A 20,392-nucleotide genomic window follows, 5' to 3' on the forward strand; every position below is an offset into this window, starting at 1 on the left:
TTAGATGGAGAACCTGGGCATTGTCCTGCTCCAGGGCTACACACAGACTCTGACCGGCCCTTTTAAACTAATTTAGATTGACAAAATAAACATATTTTATAATTTTACCTCATGCATGGACTAAAGCAGCACTACCGTATTTTCCGGGTTATTACACACTCTGGATTATAAGGCGCACTGTCATAGAATGGTCTATTTTCAAACTTTTTTCACAAATAAACCGCACCGGACTTTAAACGAAACACAACAGTTGGATGGGTCAGTGGGACTTTGTTTGTCGTGTTCACAGTGACTCTGGGCTTTGTTCAGTTGTGGCGTGTAGGGAGGTGCTGTCTGGGACCGCTGGATTGTCGGCTTGTTCGCAGTGACTCAGTTGTTCAGTCGTGTCTAGAAGTGGCACATTGCACTCGCTTTTTCGGTTCGTTCCTCCGTTCCGTTCCTCGTCGGCGTGGAGTGATGAGTGTGGCTGCGGGTGTTTTTCACTGCGCGGTCGCTGTCTGCTCCGTGTGTGTGTTTACGTGCGCTGCGGGTGGTGCGGCTTTGTAGTTTACTGAAGTCGTGCTGGGACACTCGAGTGGATTCGTGTATAGGGCGCCCTGGATTGTGGGATTGTGGTCGTTTTTGGTCGTATTTTGATGGGGTTGGAGGCTTAAGAGCGCGAGTCTAATAGCCCGGAAAATACAGTAGATCAGACCTGGGCATTGTCCAGCTCCAGGGCCACATACAGACTCTGACCGGCCCTTTTAAACCAATTTAGAACTACAAAATAAACATATTTTATAATTTTACCTCATGCATGGACTAAAGCTGAACTGCTTTTATTTTAGAGGTGTTTTTTCAATGACATTTTTCATTACTTAGTCATAACATAACAACTCTTACCAGTCTGACAGCTCGTCTAAACAAGGCTATTTACTGATTTTAATAAAGAAATACAATTAATATTATGCAAAATTGAGTTAACTAGTTTGGCCTGGCCCTCCACAATATTTTCTTTTCGCATTATGGCCGCATGGAAAAAATAATTAGCCACCCTTGAGTTAGATGTGAATAAAACATAAACCATTATCCATTTATCGGTGCATCAAGTTAGGCATCAAAATTATACATTTACAGTGAGAGTTAATCAAATTGTACTTATTATCCACAATATGTAGAATTCAAACACCTTTAATCGATTAAATCCAAGATTGATAAGCTTAATTTCATACTGCAAAACATTACAGCTAAAGCAGTAACATTTCTATGGAAACAAATGACAAAACGACAGTGACATGGTGCAACTTTAAATCAGTATTTCTGTGTCTCTCCGGTATTATCTTTTTTAGCGAGCCGTCGTGTTATTTTTGCGTTATTAGCGATGCCAGCGGTTCACAGAAAGGTAAAACTGTTGCCTCCAGTCATTTTGTATCAATATTGTAATTTGCACAGGACTATTTCCAATTCTGTATTTTCCACTCCTACACTAGAAAATTATTCATACAATCTATTCCACTTACTATGCACCCAATCTAAAATTTACACTTCAACACCAATAGTCATAAATACAGAATTATAGCTGTGTCTGTGCGGATGGGCCCCCTCTGAGCTCGCCTCTTACAAGCTCACAGTTGAATAGTGAAACGTGGCGGCCTCTGGGGAAGCTTGAGGTGTTAAAGAACTGATCACACATTTGTTCTGTTGCCCCAAATCTGAGCCCGGGTCCGGATCTCATCTCCGGATCAGACCCATTTCTCATCAAACCCAGGAAAGTGTGTCTAATGCAATTTCACTAAGTCACTGCTTCACTTGATTACATGTGGGTTAGGGGAGTGCATGCTAACGCGCCGCGGGAGGCCGGCCGGGTGTCACGGCGATGTGTGGGAGCATATGGTACGCATGTAGTTAGAGTTCAGTCTTTTTGTTTTTGTGTGTGTGTGTGTCAGGCGGGCTCACTGAACGCAATTGGATTTTCTGCAGCAGATGATGTTTATGCAAAGGTTCAAAGGTGAAAGTTGTTGTTTTTTTTGTTTTGTTTTTTTAGAGGGGGTTGGGGTTGTCCATCACGTCACATATGTTGCTGTTACATTGCTCATTTGATTCTAATTACCTATATTTTAAGAATTTTAGATGCCTTAAATGTAGTCCATACTTAAAAATAGTATGTAAATATTAATAAATAATTCAACAGGTCATAATTTTATTTTAAAGGGTCTGATCTATGTTATAATGTTGTTTCCTCTTCACAAACAGACTTTGAGTTGTGATTTTGTTTTTTGTTTTCATTCACACATGTTTAACACAAACCCTGCACATTTAGGCTGAGTTCTTCTCCCAAACTGAAAACACTCGGTTCCACCTTGTGATTTCATGAAGCACTACAGGCTGTTTTTCACTAGAATCATTTGAATAATTTCAGCTCTGGAATTGCCAATCTCCACTGAACAAAAGGTAAAAAAAGGAGCTGTTAACTTGAAAACTACCGCTTCATGACATCACAAAGTGGAACAGAGTAATAATGCATGATTACTCAAATATGTGTGAATGGAACAAAACATAACTCCAGGTAAGTTCTCTATGAGGTAACCGGGGTGTAGTGGGCGGGTACATTGTCCACCCACTTCTCCTGACGTGAGATATAAAAAAAATAACAAATATAAAATAGCTACAACTTAAATGTCAAACCAGAGCTATGAAAACAACCTGCATAGGCTCATGATATCTCCAGTACTGTCCTAACTCGGTCTAAACCAGGCCTAAACCAGAACTAAACCAGGACTCAGTGATGGGCCTGGAGGTTGCTCCCACGTAGACTGTCAGGTGACCGCAGGAAAAAAACCGGCGCAGAGCTTGTCAGAGCACGGGACTATGTGTAGCCTTTGCCCGATAACCGTGCTTTGTGGACAACCTTCTCCACGGGCTCGAGGTTCTCTCACTCTCTTTCTATCAAGTTCAAGATTAGTGCTGGTTTAGTCTTTGTTTAGCCTGGTTTAGTCCTGGTTCAGTCCTGGTTCAGTCCTGGTTCAGTCCTGGTTTAGTCATCCTAGGTCAGTCACGAATCGCGTACCCAATTTAAAAAAATCCCCACTGCACCACTGGATAATATTTTAACATAGCTCAAAGATCACAAAAGTAAATTTTGCATAATATCTGACCTTTAACCAATTCTTTATTTAGCTAAGAAGTTTCTGTGAGATACAGTATCTCCTCTACCAGGTTTGCCAGATGCTCAAAGTCACAATTTTGTGCATTATTCATTCACTCCACAACCATGAAACACAAACATACATTCACTCAAAGCAAGGCGGGTGAAGTGTCTTGCCTAAAAGTACAACAACAGTTTGCACTCGAGCGTCTGCTGCCCATCTCCAGCCCCTGATATTCCCAGTGGCCTCTCTTCCCAATAACCGGGCCCAACGCTGCTTTGCTTCCAAGATAAGATAATCATTAACAAAGTAAAAAAAAAAAAGTTTAAAAACCAATGACCAAATAAAATATTCTCTGGATAATCTTATAGAATAGATCCATAGAAGTACTTAAAGGCGCACTGTGTAACTTTACTGGTAGAGGCTTTAGGTCTGTGAAGTAGAAATGCATGATTCTATGGTATTTTTTCAATTAAAATACCCACGACGAAATAAAAGCTGGGTAGATGTTTAATGCTATACTGTGTAACATTCCAGGCAAAACAATAACATCTCCATGGAGACAAAAAAGTTACGCAGCGCACCTTTTAAGAGCATTTTTTAACTCCTGAATCTAATGTTTCCGTGAGATAGAAGCGGCCTGTCATTTGTGTTTCCGGACATGCTCTGGTCCTCGCGGGGGATTTGAGGCTGGATTTGGCCACATTAGAATGTCACTTACGGCTTTCAGCCCCCACCTCCTCTCCCGCCTCCACACCTCCTCTACCCCACGCTCCTGCACTAATCCTGGATCAGCGCCACACCAAGGGACCCATCCAAAAAACATCCACAAATACTTTCCTCTGGTACAAAATGACAAGTTTTTTAGAGCTGCATTGTGTGACTTTTCTGGTGGAGGCTCCGTCAAATGTTTTTCTTCCTGAAGCTGTTAATGCTTTGTCTGGAATATTTCCAAAGGCGTAGGTTTGGATAGAAACGGTGGGGACATGTCACAACCAATATTTGGGGAAGACAAAATAGTCCCTACCAATATTTACAATTTTATTTTAATAACATAAAATATAAATTGATTCCGATATTTTTCCAAATTCATTAGTATTAATTTAACACGTTTGAGTTCCGATTTTGTTTATTAGATGTTCTGAGATGTGTTCAGTGACATGACGACAGAGTTACACCTGCCACTATTTCATTGGCTGCAACAGAGTGATGTCATTAGTGGAGCCAGGAGCCTAAAGTGGAGAAGCAGCAGGACAGGGCCAGTACACGAAGATGTGACCAGGCGTGAGTGAAGACGCTGCGCACCAAACTTTGAAAAACATCTCAAAAGGAACTTACTTGGCTTCATCTTCAATTAAACTTGCCTTATAATGAGTCGCCGTGGAAAAAGAGCCACTATCACCACAAGTGCACCTCCCAAACGGAGCCCTACTCGTGTGCCCGACTCTACTGACAATATTCCATGGAAAAATGTACGGACATGAAATCACAAATATCTCATCAGCAACAAGCAAAGGAAAATCTGCTACAGACTTCTACATCTCTGTTATCCACTAAATAATCATCTTAGAAGGACAATGGACACAAACTGTACATTTTGCAAACTGAAAAATGAAACCACCTCTCACTTATTTTGGACCTGCCCAGACTCTGTGTGTTTTTGGAAAGAATTCATAAAACATAAACGCAACTTCTTAACCCATTTTACCCTTTCTTATAAAGATGTGCTGTTTGGTTTTTGCAGTGTGCATCATCCGAAAAGTAAACAAGAGTATAACAGTGAGACCAAACCTACGCTGTTGAAAGCTGCAGGTCAGATCTGTGGAGAGGCGACCCCACTCACAGTCAGAATTCCTGTTATGGAACTCTTAGGAAATGCTTTGGGAATGTTTAGGGAACATTTATGGAACGCTTAGAGAATTTTTAGGGAACGGTTCGAGAATGTGGAGGGAACGCTTAGGGAATGATTAGGGAATGTCTACGGAATGCTGAGGAAATGTTTTGTTATGGAAAGCTTGGGCAACTTTAGGGGATGATTAGGGACTGACTAGGTTACGTCTGTGGAACGGTTAGGGAATGCTTTGGGGATGTTTAGGGAATGTTTATGTAAAGCTGAGAGAATGTTAAGGAAAAGCTTAGAGAAAATGTAGGGAACGCTTAGAGAATGTGGAGGGAATGTCTATGGAATGCTAAGGAAATGTTTGGTTATGGAACGCTAACGGAATTTTAGCGGATGATTAGGGAATGACTAGGTTATGTCTGTGGAACGGTTAGGGAATGCTTTGGGAATGTTTAGGGAACATTTATGGAACGCTTAGAGAATTTTTAGGGAACGCTTAGAGAATGATTAGGGAATGTCTATGGAATGCTAAAGAAATGTTTGGTTATGGAACGCTCAGGGAATTTTAGCGGATGATTAGGGAATGACTAGGTTATGTCTGTGGAACGGTTAGGGAATGCTTTGGGAATGTTTAGGGAACGTTTATGTAAAGCTTAGAGAATGTGGAGGAAATGCTTAGAGAAAATGTAGAGAACGCTTAGAGAATGTGGAGGGAATGATTAGGGAATGTGTATGGAATGCTGAGGAAATGTTTGGTTATGGAACACTTAAGGAATTTTAGGGGATGATTAGGGAATGACTTGGTTACGTCTGTGGAACGGTTAGGAAATGCTCTGGGAATGTTTAAGAAACATTTATGGAAAGCTTAGAGAATGTGGAGGGAACGCTTAGGGAATGATTAGGGAATGTCTATGGAATACTGAGGAAATGTTTGGTTATGGAACGATTAGGGAATTTTAGCGGATGATTAGGGAATGACTAGGTTACGTCTGTGGAACGTTTAGGGAATGCTTTGGGAATGTTTCGGGAACATTTATGGAAAGCTAAGGATACGTGTAGAGAAAACATAGGGAACGCTTAGAGAATGTTTAGGGAATGCTAGGGAGTATTTATGGAATGAAAAGGAAAGGAAATTTTATGGAATGTTTACTGAACACTTAGGAAATGAACGGGAATGTTTGAGTGTTGTAAAAGGCTCTATAAATTAAAAAAACAGTCAGAATTCCTGTTTTTCTAGGTATTTTCAAGGTATTTTTGAGCTATAAAACCACCTGTAATTGAATATACATAAGACAAAGCTGTTTAATGTCATACTGAGGAACATTCCAGGCAGCTCAATGACATATCTATAAAAGCCAACATGCGACGGACTTCCAACCAAAAAGTTCCACAGTGCACCTTTAACATCTGGCGCACAGTTGTCACACAGTTTTCCTGACCTCAAAGTGAAAGCGCCTGTCACTTGTAGCTAACAGTGAGGAGCTCCATGCATATTAATACCGCTCCTTTAATATTCATTAGCGCTACGCCCTGTTGGCAGCTGCTGCAGACCCCACGGATCAATGGGGTCTGTTCCCACTGCTTGGTCTGACATGGTTGCAGATGTTTAGACCATGAAATTAAATTGGTCACTGTCACTGGAAATACATTTGCAAGAGTCAGTTTCCTGCGCGACCGGGGGTTACGGAGCAGAGAAGCCGAGCTAACTTTGCCAGGATCTGTTACAAGTTGATGCTATTCATGGGAACTTGAGTGATTTGCATCCAAAACAAAACAAAACATAACAAAACAAAAGTTGGTATAGTTTTGTGGAGCGGAGAAGTGGGGATGTGACAATATGCAAATCTTGCTGTACGATTCTGTCACAAATTCATCTCACAATATGATATTATTATTTATATTATTATTATAGTTATATTATTCCATCCATCTGTCCATTTTCTTCCACTTATCCGGGGCCGAGTCGCGGAGGCAGCAGTTGTTTATGTTATTATTATTGTTTAATGTTTTGGTTAAGGTTTTTATATTGTGTTGATTTTAATGTGAAGCACTATGATCGTATAGGGAACGTCTGGGGAGTGTTTAGAGAATGTTTATGGAATGCTTAGGGAATTTTAGGGGATGATTAGGGAACACTTACGGAATGATTAGGGAACATCTATGGAACACTTAGGGAATGCTTTGGGAATGTTTAGGGAAAGCTTATGGAAAGCTTAGGAAATGTTTAGAGAATGTTAGAGAACGCTTGGGGAATTTTTGGGGTTGATTAGGGAACGCTTAGGGAATGATTAGGGAATGTTTAGGGAACATCTATGGAATGCTTAGGAAATATTTAGAGAATGTTTTTGGAATGCTTAAGGAATTTTAGGGGATGATTAGGGAATGATTTGGGAACGTCTATGGAATGCATAGGAAAGGTTTAGAGAATGTTTCTGGAATGCTTAGGGAATTTTAGAAGATGATTAGGGAATGCTTAGGGAATGTTTAGGGAACGTTTAAGGAACGCTTAGAGAATGTGTAGGGAACCCTTAGGGAATGATTAGGCAACGTTTATGGAATGCTTAGGAAATTTTTAGAGAATGTTTATGGAACGTTTAGGGAATTTTAGGGGATGATTAGAGAATGCTTAGGGAATGATCATGGAAAGCTTAGGCAATGCTTTGGGAATGTTTAGGGAATGTTTATGGAAAGCTTAGAGAATGTTTAGGGAATGATTAGGGAATGATTAGGGAATGTCTATGGAACAGTTAGGGAATGTTTATGGAATGTTTAGAGAATGTTTAGGGAATGCTTAGGGAATGATTAGGGAACATCAATGGAATGCTTAGGAAATGTTTAGAGAATGTTTATAGAACACTTTGGGAATTTTAGGGGATGATTAGGGAACACTTAGGAAATGATTAGGGAATGTTTAGGGAACATTTAGGGATTGCTTAGAGAATGTGTAGGGAACAGTCAGGGAACATTTAAGGAAATTTTAAAGAACATTTATGGAATGTTTACTGAACGCTTAGGGAATGTTCAGGGATGTTTGAGTGATGCTACAAGAACTGAAGAACTGCTTTTCCTTTTAAAAAGCCTTGACATGACTTTGTGCTGTGTTACTCTCTTAGTCCAAATAATTAAGAAAGCCAAGCTCTAAAAACAATGATTTTTTATACTGGAGCAAAGGATCATGGTCTATGTAGTTTACTCAGTTCTTTAGCTGCTAGTACAACAAAACAATGAATTTAATGATAGGAGTTTATAATTGGATATATTTTAATGGCCCACGATATTATTGTGAGACCTCTGACGATACGATATCACAAAACTTCAGTTATTTTTACATCGCTACTGAGAAGGAAAAAACTAAGATGGTAGGAGGGGTGGTTGTACGTTGGCGGTAGCTTTGTTTAGCTGCCTGTAATTGAATTGGCACTGAAGTATGTGTGAAGAGTGACAGGAAACTGATCTACTGTAGTAAGAAGAAGAATAAGTTTGTATTGTATTGCAATGTTTTCCATGGAAGCCACATCACCAGGCCAAGTTAAAGGTCAGATCTGTGGAGAAGTCAGCCCACTCACAGTTAAAATACATGTCTTTGTGGTAGACTTGAGACATAAAAACACCTGTGTATGAATAAAAACAAGATATATTTGTTTAATGCCATACTGTGGAACATCCCAGACAGTAGTAAGTAAGCAAATGGCGGACCCTCCACCAGAAAAGTTACACAGTGCACTTTTAAGATACTGATTTCAGGAAAAGTCAACTATATAAAAACTGCTTTCTCACTGCTTTCTCCGTGGACAGATAATTTAGTTTGAGACAAAATAAAAAAAAATAATTAAATAAAGTTACTAATTAAAATTTCTCACATGAACATTTAAATATTCAATCATTTTCAGAAGTTCTTTTTTTTTTTTCAGTGACTTCATGTATTGGTAAAGTTGCATTGTTGCTTGTTTCCATGGAGATGTTATTGCTTTGTCTGAAATGTTTCACAGTATGGCATTAAACCTTTCTATCTTCATGGAGACCAAACCTGACCAAGTTAGAGGTCAGATCTGTGGAGAGGCGACCCCGCTCTTGGTCAGAATGCAAAATGTTTTTCTAAGCATTTTTGAGCTATAAAACCAGCTGTAATTGAATAAATTTAAAGTAAAGCTGTTTAATGTCATACTGTGGAGCATTCCAGGCAGAGCAATGACATCTCCATAGAAACAAGCAGCCAAAAAGTTACATAGTGTACCTTTAAGCATCTTACTATCACTGTTTTCCCGTAACAAAGATATGAAACTTTTTATGCAGATTTGCCTGTGCGCGTTTCTTTTGTGCTCCAGTGTTGGTTTGATTGTGGAAAGGTATTTGCCTGTAATTGAGTCTTAATTGAACTGGCACTAAAGCGCGTGTGAAGAGATGGAGTGACAGAAGCCTGATCTACTGTAGTAAGAACAAGAATATAAGCTTCCACTACGAATAAATTTCACCAAAACAGATCACGATCAAGAAGACCTTGATTTGAAAGCTATTGTTTGGAAAATTGAAAGCTCCTCTTGTCACTTTAATGAAAAAGTGGAACAGGGTTGTGTTTCTGTTCCATACTTTGGAGTGAAACTTGTTCTATTATAAATTTAATCCAGGCTTTGCACATGGAACAATACAGTGATATGCATTTGAATACAGGGCCCTTCCTTTTGCAGCAGGTAAAGCAAGGGCCCCTGCTCGGTAGCTTTGTTATTTCACACAGGCTTTTCGGGGGCATATTGGACAGCGAAATGAAACATCCCTTACAAGCGCGGCAGCCTTTGTGAAGAATAGAGATCTGAGACGCGATTCAGTGTTCACATGCAGCCATTTTAAAACTCAATCTAGGCCCCGTCACTGGGAAACACAATATCACATGAGTTAAGGTGGTTTATATGTTCAAATGGCTCAGTCTTGTCGTACTTTTGTTTTGTTGACATGTATTTAAAGATACACTGGCTAACTTTGGCGTGAATTACTGTAATGCATTACTTTTTGCTGTAACGCAGTAATTTAAGGCATGACAGGGAAAAATATTTTAATATTTTACTCGGCGCAAATGGCAGTATCGCGCGTTACAGTGCATTTTTAACCTGGATTGAAGTGGTGGGTTTTTCGTTTTTCTTCATGCAAATTTGCTAAAATCACCGTGATATCAAGCAGCGGTGAAACGCCAAAGTTATGGCTCCGAATGTCGAGCGGCTCGTAGGAGTGCCCGTGTAGACCGTCGGGTGACCGCGGGCAAAAGAACCGACACAAAGTTCCACGGTCCGCAGGGCTAATCGCAGCTGACGCCCGATCGGGCTTTGCAGACTCCTGCTTCACGGGCTCGAGGTTCTCCCAGGTGTGGTCCTAGATTCCAAGTCCTAGTCCAAGATTAGTCCTGGTTTAGTTCTTGTTTAGACCTGGTTTAGTTCTGGTTTAGTTCTGGTTTAGACCTGGTTTAGACCTGGTTTGGTCCTGATTTGGTCCTGGTTTAGTCCTGGCTTAGATCTGGTTCAGTCCTGATTCAGTCCTGGTTCAGTCCTAGTTCAGCTCTGGTTTAGTCCTAGTTTAGTCCTGGTTTAGTCCTAGTTCAGCTCTGGTTTTAGTCCTAGTTCAGCTCTGGTTTAGTCCTAGTTTAGTCCTGGTTTAGTCCTAGTTCAGCTCTGGTTTAGTCCTAGTTCAGCTCTGGTATAGTCCTAGTTTAGTCCTGGTTTAGTCCTAGTTTAGTCCTGGTTTAGTCCTAGTTCAGCTCTGGTTTAGTCCTAGTTCAGCTCTGGTTTAGTCCTAGTTCAGCTCTGGTTTAGTCCTAGTTTAGTCCTGGTTTAGTCCTGGTTTAGTCCTGGTTCAGTCCTGGTTCAGCTCTGGTTTAGTCCTGGTTTAGTCCTGGTTCAGCTCTGGTTTAGATCTGGTTTAGTCCTAGTTTAGTCATTTTTAGTCACGGTGGTTTATATGTTCACATGGCTCTGTCTTGTAGTAGTTTTCTTTTGTTGACATGTATTTAAAGATACACTGTGTAACTTTGGTGCTTGTGGCGGCGACGCTATCTACTTGTCGCCATGGTGATGTTGTCGCTTTGCCATGAATGTTTCACAGAGGGGTTTAATCACATTTAATTGTCTTTATAGCTTTAAAATACCTTGAAAATTGCATGAAGCGCCACCTCTCCACAGATCTGACCTGTAAACTTGGTCTCATGGCGCCATCATACATTTAATGCTATACCGTGGAACATTACAATCAAAGAATAACATCTGCATGGAGACAACTGGTTATAATATCTGAAAAGTTTCACAGCGCACCAGTTATATAATGGACTATTTTGGGCATTTTTTTGCAACCGAGGACCATTTTTAGTGAACCAAAACAGATAATTTAACTTGAAACAGATGATTTAGTGAAATGAAACATCCCTTACAAGCGCGGCAGCCTTTGTGAAGAATAGAGATCTGAGACGTGATTCAGTGTTCACATGCAGCCATTTTAAAACTCAGTCCAGCCTCCGTCACCGGGAAACACAATATCACATGAGTTAAGGTGGTTTATATGTTCACATGGGTCTGTCTTGTAGTGGTTTTCCTTTATTGACATGTATTTAAAGATACACTGTGTAACTTTGGTGTGAATTACTGTAATGCATTACTTTTTCCAGTAAGGCAGTAATTTAAGGCATGACATTACGGCACAAATGTCAGTATCATGCGTCACAATGCTTTTTTAATCTGGATTGAAGTGGAGGGTTTTTGTTTTTCTTCATACAAATTCGCTAAAATCACTGCGATATCAACAGCGGTGAAACACCATTGTTGTGGTTCCAAATGTCGGGATGGGCCCGGTGTGCCCACGTAGACCGTCAGGTGACCGTGGGCAAAAGGACGGTTGCTGAGCTCCACGCTCCACGGGGCAAATCGCAGCTGACGCCTTTGTGGACGCCTGCTCCACGGGCTTGAGGTTCTCCCAGGTGTGGTCCTCGATTCCAAGTCCTAGTTCAAGATTAGTCCTGGTTTGGTCCTGGTTTAGTCCTGGTTTAGTTCTGGCTTAGATCTGGTTCAGTCTGGGTTCAGTCCGGGTTCAGTCCTGGTTCAGGTCTGGTTTAGTCCTGGTTTAGTTCTGGTTTAGAGCTGGTTTAGTCCTGGTTTAGTCCTGGTTTGGTCCTGGTTTAGTCCTGAATTAGATCTGGTTCAGTCCTAGTTCAGGTCTGGTTTAGTCCTGGTTTGGTCCTAGTTTAGTTCTGCTTTAGTCCTGGCTTAGATGTGGTTCAGTCCTAGTTCAGGTCTGGTTTAGTCCTGGTTTAGTCCTGGTTTAGTTCTGGTTTAGTCCTGGTTTACTCCTGGTTTAGTCCTGGTTTGGTCCTGGTTTGGTCCTAGTTTAGTTCTGCTTTAGTCCTGGCTTAGATGTTGTTCAATCCTGGTTCAGCTCTGGTTCAGCTCTGGTTCAGTCCTAGTTCAGTCCTAGTTCAGGTCTGGTTTAGTCCTGGTTTGGTCCTAGTTTAGTTCTGCTTTAGTCCTGGCTTAGATGTGGTTCAGTCCTAGTTCAGGTCTGGTTTAGTCCTGGTTTAGAGCTGGTTTACTCCTGGTTTAGTTCTGGTTTAGTCCTGGTTTACTCCTGGTTTAGTCCTGGTTTGGTCCTGGTTTGGTCCTAGTTTAGTTCTGCTTTAGTCCTGGCTTAGATGTGGTTCAGTCCTGGTTCAGCTCTGGTTCAGCTCTGGTTCAGTCCTAGTTCAGTCCTAGTTCAGGTCTGGTTTAGTCCTGGTTTGGTCCTGGTTTGGTCCTAGTTTAGTTCTGCTTTAGTCCTGGCTTAGATGTGGTTCAGTCCTGGTTCAGCTCTGGTTTAGTCCTAGTTTAGTCCTGGTTCAGTCCTATTTCAGCTCTGGTTTAGTCATTTTTAGTCATTTCTTGTTGTTTTTTACTGTGAGCAGGGCTGCCTCTCCACAGATCTGACCTATAACTTTGCATTTTCTGATTGTCTCAAAGGAGATAAGTTTAAATAAAGGCAAAGAATAACATTTCCGTAGTGACAAGAAGGAAATTTTGGGATTTTTGAAACCATGGACTACTTTAAATGTGCTTATATACAGGAAAAAACAAAAAACAAACCAAAAACAGACAGATAATTTAGCTTGAAAGTACATTAAAAATCTAAACAAGTAATTAAATATTTGCCGTCAACAACATTTTTTGCAGTGACTTCATGTGTTGCTAAGCGTCCTACTACCGCCACAACATAACACTACAGCCGTGTGTTTGCCCCATCATAAAGATATGAAACTTTTTATGAAGATTTGCCCGTGCGCACTTTTATTGTGTTCCAGTGTTGGTTTGATTGTAGATAGGTATTTACTGCATTATCTGATTTTCCACGCTCCTGGTCGTATTGTTGCTTAGCGCCCGCCATGAAACTCTATCATAGAACTACATCAGGGCAGTCAAATAATGAATTTTATTGTCTCTTCTTCAGCACCACTGCTCCACCGCGCCGCGTTTGGATTCACTGGGTGGTTTCCTTTTCGTCAGTGAAGGAAGAAGTACTCGATTTTTGTTACTTAAAGGTGCACTGTGTAACTTTTCACAGTAGGGGTCCCGTTTGTTACCATGGAGACAGTGTTGGGGAGTAACAGATTACATGTACCGGAGTTACGTAATCAGAGTACAAATTATGAGTAACTGTATTCAGTTACAGTTACTGTTTCAGTGAGTGGTAATTGGATTACAGTTACTTTGTTGAAGTAAATGGATTACATGGCGGTATTTTCCTGTTTTCACATTTTGGGCTAAATATCTCTTTTTTTTCTCTTTTTCTTTTTTTTTTTTCGGTAATTCCACTCATTGCTGGACACTAAACCAGGACTAAACCAGGACTAAACCAGGACTAAACCAGGACTAAACCAGGACTTAACCAGGACTAAACCCAGGACTAAAACCAGGACGAAAACCAGGACGAAAACCAGGACTAAACCAGGACTAAACCAGGACTAAACCAGGACTAAACCAGGACTAAACCAGAACTAAACCAGGACTAAACCAGGTCTAAAGTAGGGCTAAACCAGGTCTAATCCAGGTCTAAAGTAGGACTAAACCAGGTCTAAACCAGGTCTAAACCAGGTCTAAACCAGGACTAAAAACAGGACTAAACCAGATCTAAACCAGGACTAAAACCAGGACTAAACCAGGACTAAACCAGGACTAAAAACAGGACTAAACCAGGACTAAACCAGGACTAAACCAGGACTAAACCAGGACTAAACCAGGACTAAACCAGGACTAAACCAGGACTAAACAGGTCTAAACCAGGACTAAACCAGGACTAAACCAGGTCTAAACCAGGACTAAACCAGGTCTAAACCAGGACTAAACCAAGACTAATCCAGAAATAAACCAGGTCTAAACCAGGGCCAATTTGAAGAGAACAAACAAGAATTTTCAGGATGTCTTGCTACATTCATGTAGTTTTAAAAAGCATGACAATATCAAGTAATCCAAACTATTCAGATTACGTTACTCACTTTAAGTAATTCAATGGATTAAGTTACAAACTACATTTTGGTGTATGTAATCTGTAATCTGTAGGGGAATACATTTTAAAAGTAACCTTCCCAACACTGCATGGAGACGATATGTTTGCTACTAATGTTCCAAAATATGGTATTAAACTAACTAAATAAGATGTATTTATTCAATTAAAGCAATAACATCTCCTTGGAGACAAATCACTGGCGCGGCCTTTACACACCTTTAAGTAAAAGTACAGATACAGGAGCAAGAAAATGCTCAAGTAAAAGTGTCACATAAAAAGGTCTAAATGTATTAAAGTACCTGTTTAAAAATGTACTTAAAGAGTAAAAAGTAAAAGTATTTCGTGCAGATTTGAAGGTCTAATAAAACTTAATTGCTGAATTTTGTTCAACAGAAACAACTGATCAAACAACTGGTTTGTTTTTTTCCCGAGCTGTTTTTATTTGTATATTTTTGTTTCCTCAAACTTTATAAAAATAAACCCTCAGACTTTTCAGTGAGTCTCAGACAATAATAATAAAAATTCCTTTTACTTTTCAGTCCTGTTTAAAAGTGTGGTGGAGTAGAAAGTACAGATACATACATACTCTCAAATGTAGTGAAGTAAAAGTAAATATCCACTTAGTCCACCAAGTAAAGTACAGATACCAAGGCAAGGCAAGTTTATTGTATTGTATAGCACAGTTCGTACACAAAGTAATTCAAAGTGCTTTACAGAATAAGAAATACATTAAAATCACAATCAAAACAAATCAAAACATAAATAATCATCATAAAATTAAAAAGAGAGAGACATTAAATTAGAGAGAAGAGTATCGAATTAAAAATGAAAACCTTTCAGTCATACGCAGCTAAACAGAACAGTTTTGAGCCTGGATTTAAACAGTCAAAGTCGAGGTCTGTCTCACATCTTCAGGACGACTGTTCCAGGTTTTAGCAGCATGAATCTGAAACTTTGACTCCCCGTGTTTAGTCTTGACTCTGGACACCAGCAGGAGGCCGGTCCATGAGCTCCTCAGAGTGCGAGATGGTTCATATGGCACCTAAAAATTGTACTTAAAGGTGAACGCTTAACTTTCTGGTTGGGGGTCCATCACCTGCTTGTTTCTATTGAGATGCCTGGAATGTTCCACAGTGTGACATTAAACAGCTCTACCTTATATTTATTCAATTACAGGTGGTTTTATAGCTCAAAAATACCTAGAAAGGGGTCGCCTCTCCACAGATCTGACCCGAAACTTGGTCTAGTTCGGTGCTCATGAAGTTTTAATTCCGTCCAAATGCATGTGTCAGTCTGTACTCACTTATTTATATTTTGTGTTAGTGCTTGTATCATTAGTTTTCTGTTTTGTTGTTGTTGGGTTTTTTTTGTCTTGTATTTGTCACAAAATTAATAAAAATACTAAGAAAATACCATACCATACTGTAAAATATTCCAGACAAAGCAATAACATCTCCATGAAGAAAAGCATTTGACGGACCCTCCACCAGCAAAGTTACACAATACACCTTTAAATACAGTACTTTACAGCTTTTACTTTTCACGTACCACCCCTACATATCATATACATTTCATTACACCCTTCTTATTCACACGTCTACGCACATGGACATCTGTATTGACAATATGGTGCAATTTGGTGCTTGTCAATTATATGGATTACTTCAGGTTGAATGGAGGTAATGAGCTTGGCTGTTCTTGGTCTGTCCTGTGCCCCCTCTTGGCTGCTCCTCCTTCACAAAGTCCTCCTCCCCGTCTTGGCGCTTGGGTTTCAGAGCGGGTTACATGACAATGATTTTCTGATTAACCCTTTTGTCGGTGAGTTCATCTTCTCCGGAGCTCTGGGATTGGTTTATGGACGATGTATGAGTGAAATCTGTGTTTGTTCCATTGTGTAGGACAGGTGCTTTTTCTTTTTATGATGATTATAATGTTGTTTTCTCATCAAAAACACATCTGGAGTTGTGTTTTGTTTCATTCACACCTGTTAAACACACAGACTCTGCATCTTATGTGGCTCACGACTAGGAATGTAACAATATCCAAATCTCTCGGTACGATATTTTCACGATTTACTTCTCACGGTATGATATTTATTGCGATATTTTGTGAATATGCTACTTTTACCCTTAAAAAAAGACTTAATCCAAAGAACTAAGACTTAAAAGTGCTTAGAACTGTTATTTCTTCTTGTAGTCTGCACTGAAATGGAGCAAAGGATCATGGTCTATGTAGTTCTCTGTCTTTTTTTTAGCTGTTGCTGCCCCATAACTCTTAATTTAAGCAAAGAGACTTGTAATTTGATATTATTGTGAGAACTTTGACGATACAACATCACGATATTTCGGTTATTGTTACATCCCTACTGCTGAACTAAAGTTAAAAGGAGCTGTTAACTTGAAAACTATTGATCTGTATTTTCCAGGTGGTGCTGACGACAACCTGATCGAAGGTGGAGAGATGAAGTTCGTCTGTAAACCAGGGGCAAGGAACATAACTGTGATTTTCCAGCCTCTTCTCCGGTAAGACAGCAGAAAATATTATATTTCGTTAGCCTAATAGCATAATTGCCCAAGTTAATTGCCCATTTTTTGGCCAAATTGTGATATCTTTACTCTCCTATCACTGCTGCATCACCCTGCCTTATTGCCTATGTCCTCAGCCTATCAGAACACTTGTTAAAGTCTATGACTACAATCAGACTGCAGGGCTTAATGCTCAATTTGGATTTTTTTGTGAAATCCTATGTTTTTGCGAGGTCGTTCACGTTTCCATTTAAATGCAACTTGTATGTGACTCCAGTGTGAACATTAAACGGCACAAAAGTGTCCCACATGTGCACTGGAGACACGATGACGTCAACCGCAGTGAGCGTGCTCTGTGTTTACGGAAGTTGTCCAAACATGGACGCGAGCATTGAGCACCTGGAGATTTTAAAGTTCCTCTCGTACCAGAGCCAGAACATGAACAACTTACTTGTTTTAAGGAGAAGATTGAGAAGGAGAAGGACGAGGTTTTTGGCCGTGGCGTTTTGTGGGGCAGCGGCAGCAACGTCCGTTGAAAGAAACGTGTGAATGTGGAGACGTAGCCAAGAGTGGTGAGTGGTGATGTGCTTCGCTTCAGTGACATGGAGTTCATTAACAATTTTCGCCTACTTCAGCGCAGAATAGTGACGTTTATCGCTTGTTGATAATGTGTAGGTTGGATGAATGCGCTTTGGCCGTTCAGACTGAAGTCGCATGTCAAAAGATCGGATATATATTGGTTTCAGGACCACATATCCAAGTGGCCTGGGTCGCATTTGAAAAAATCGGATCTGTGTCAATCAGACTGTCATTAAAAGATCAGATACAGGTCACATAGGGGCCAAAAAATCTGATTTGGGTCACTTCAGGCTGCAGTCTGAACGTAGCCCAAAATCACTGTCTGCCTTAGTCATTTCTTCACAATATCGATAAAAAATACCAATGTGATTGTTTTTTCTTGTTTTCCAAAAACATTCAAATATGACTTGAGCAACTAAGCTTTTCACTTTTAAAATCCAGGCCCTAAAAACACATCTTCACAAATTAACACCAGCTCGTTTGAGATTATAATGTGTTTAATGCAGTTGTGCGCAAATTTGTTTAAATTTTACAGAAACTAAAATTAAATCCACATGGACTAATTTACATAAACTAAAAGCACTCCCTAATATAATTAAATATAAGCATTATATTGATTTTTACGATATGTCAGAATCCATTTCGTGTTTAAAAAATATCTTGATATATTTTAAATATCGACATATCGCCCGACCCTACGTGTAACATACTGCAACATTTATAACCAAGCCTAATTTGCAATGTTTTATTTTTTTTATTTGTTTATTTATTTCATTCATATATTATAAAAATACATCAACAGTGGCACAACATCCAAAAACATACAAGAAATTAATGAAAAGGAGCAGAAAGAAGAGTAATCTCATGTCCAATGTCCATCCTTAGACGGACTTTTACGATACATCACCCATCCCTTAAGAAAAAAAAACAATAAAATGCAAAGAATTGGTCTAGAGGACAACACAACTGGAGACATTTTTGTGTTCGATTGAATCTAATGCCATTCTATACAAAGCCACTCAGAACATGTACATCCTGCGACGTGACTCAATACCAGTAAAACGCACCATAATTACATTACGTGACCACTTAGTAGCCACGCATTGATTTTTGGTCTTTTAAATCATCGCTGGGAACCATAAATCAAACGCACCACTTTATGCCGTGCCTCCGACTGTTCAATCTTTCTTGGTGAGAGTCAAAACAGGACTTGACTACTTGCTGAACTTTCCTTTCTTGTTCATATAAAAGTGAAGGGGGCTGTCTTGTAGTTTCTATAAGCAGCGCAGGTCCCCATAGCGCCGTTCAAATCTAATCGAGAGCAGTTAAATTGAATTGGCCTTCATGTGGAGTGGTACATTACAAGGCCCATTAAGTGGTCTTGTTTCCCCGTTTTCTCACTAAAGCACATGACACATTGTACATTTTTATATTAAGTCGAATTTAGGGTCTCGCACAAGAACAAGTTTGAAAAATGGCCGCACTCCGTATAACATAAGAGTGATTTATCAAGACCGCCGCCATAATGGAGAAGTTTCAGAGCAGTTTGAGAAGTTTTGGAAATGCCGGTAATTTATTGTATTTCATCTTTATTTCATTTTTATTTTTCATCCTAAACATTTCAGAAAGAGAAGTGGGAAAAAAGGAGAACAAATCCATATGTTTTGGCATCGCTCCACTTCCATAGATTTGTGTAACTCACTTACCTAAAGCCGCATTGTGTAGCTTTTCTGGTGGAGCGTACATCACCTGCTGGCTTTGCTTCGGTTCCAGAGTTCGGCATTAAACAGGTGACGCATTGACAGCTTACAGGTCAGATCTGTGGGGAGGCGAGCCCACTCACAAGCAAGAATGCATGTTTTTCAAGGTGTTCTTTTAGCAATAAAAGCACCATTTGTTGAAAAGTTTATGCTGAACTTGGAAACGTTCCAGGCAAAGCATTAACATCTCCGTGGAAACAAGGACGTGGCAAAACTTCTATCAGAAAAATCACATCGTGGCATTGTTGTGGCACAGTCAGAAAGTACACTCCCCCCGAACAAGACAATTATTAAGGCTATGTTCAGACTGCAGCCTGAAGTGATCCAAATCAGATTTTTTCGCCCCTATGTGACCTGTATCTGATCTTTTAATGACAGATCATATTTTTTCAAACGCGACCCAGGCCACTTGGATATGTGCTCTTAAAACCGATACGTATCCGATCTTTTGACATGCGACTTCAGTCTGAACAGCCAAAGCACATTCATCCCACCTACAGGTCAGGCTCAGAGTCTCATCAATGGAGGGAAAGCGAGGTTAGTGAGTTCATTAATATTTGGGGGGGATCGCTGTATTCAGGCCGAATTGGAGGGGTCTTATCAGAACCACGTGTTCTTTTAAATGGTCCAGAGGGGCAACAGAGGGTCCTGGCTCCAGTGTCAACAAAAAATAAAGAGCCTGCGAGCCAAAAACAAGGAGGCTAAAGTCTCAAACAAACGAAGCAGCTGTGAACGTGTAACCTGTCCATTTTACGAAGAGCTGGACCATATTTTGGGAGACAAGCCCAGGTTTTAGGCTACTTCCATAAACACTGAACACGCTTGCTGCATGTGACGTCATCGTGTCCTCCAATGAGCACGTGGGACACTTTTGGGCAGTTTAAAGTTCACAGTGGAGATCACACACAAGTCGCATTTAATTGTAAATGTGAACAACCTCGCAAAAAAAGTCAGATTTCACAAAAAAATCAGAACTGGGCATTAAGCCCTGCAGTCTGAACGGAGCCTTAGTTGTGTCTCAGTTTGGGCCATAGACTATATATATAAATACACACATCG

General features: G+C 40.1%; 1 protein-coding gene across 1 annotated transcript in view; it reads left to right on the forward strand.

The window, feature by feature from the left end:
* Window positions 1–20,392, forward strand: part of exoc4 (exocyst complex component 4) — a 352,622-nt gene that overhangs the window by 125,062 nt on the left and 207,168 nt on the right. The window contains exon 11 of the mRNA XM_020940971.2: window positions 16,895–16,991. Coding sequence (XP_020796630.2) covers window positions 16,895–16,991 — 97 coding nt within the window. The remainder of the gene's footprint in view (window positions 1–16,894; window positions 16,992–20,392) is intronic.

Source organism: Boleophthalmus pectinirostris, unplaced genomic scaffold (assembly GCF_026225935.1).
Source record: "Boleophthalmus pectinirostris isolate CB_2022bp ecotype Guang Dong unplaced genomic scaffold, ASM2622593v1 HiC_scaffold_18, whole genome shotgun sequence".
Lineage (NCBI taxonomy): Eukaryota > Metazoa > Chordata > Actinopteri > Gobiiformes > Gobiidae > Boleophthalmus > Boleophthalmus pectinirostris.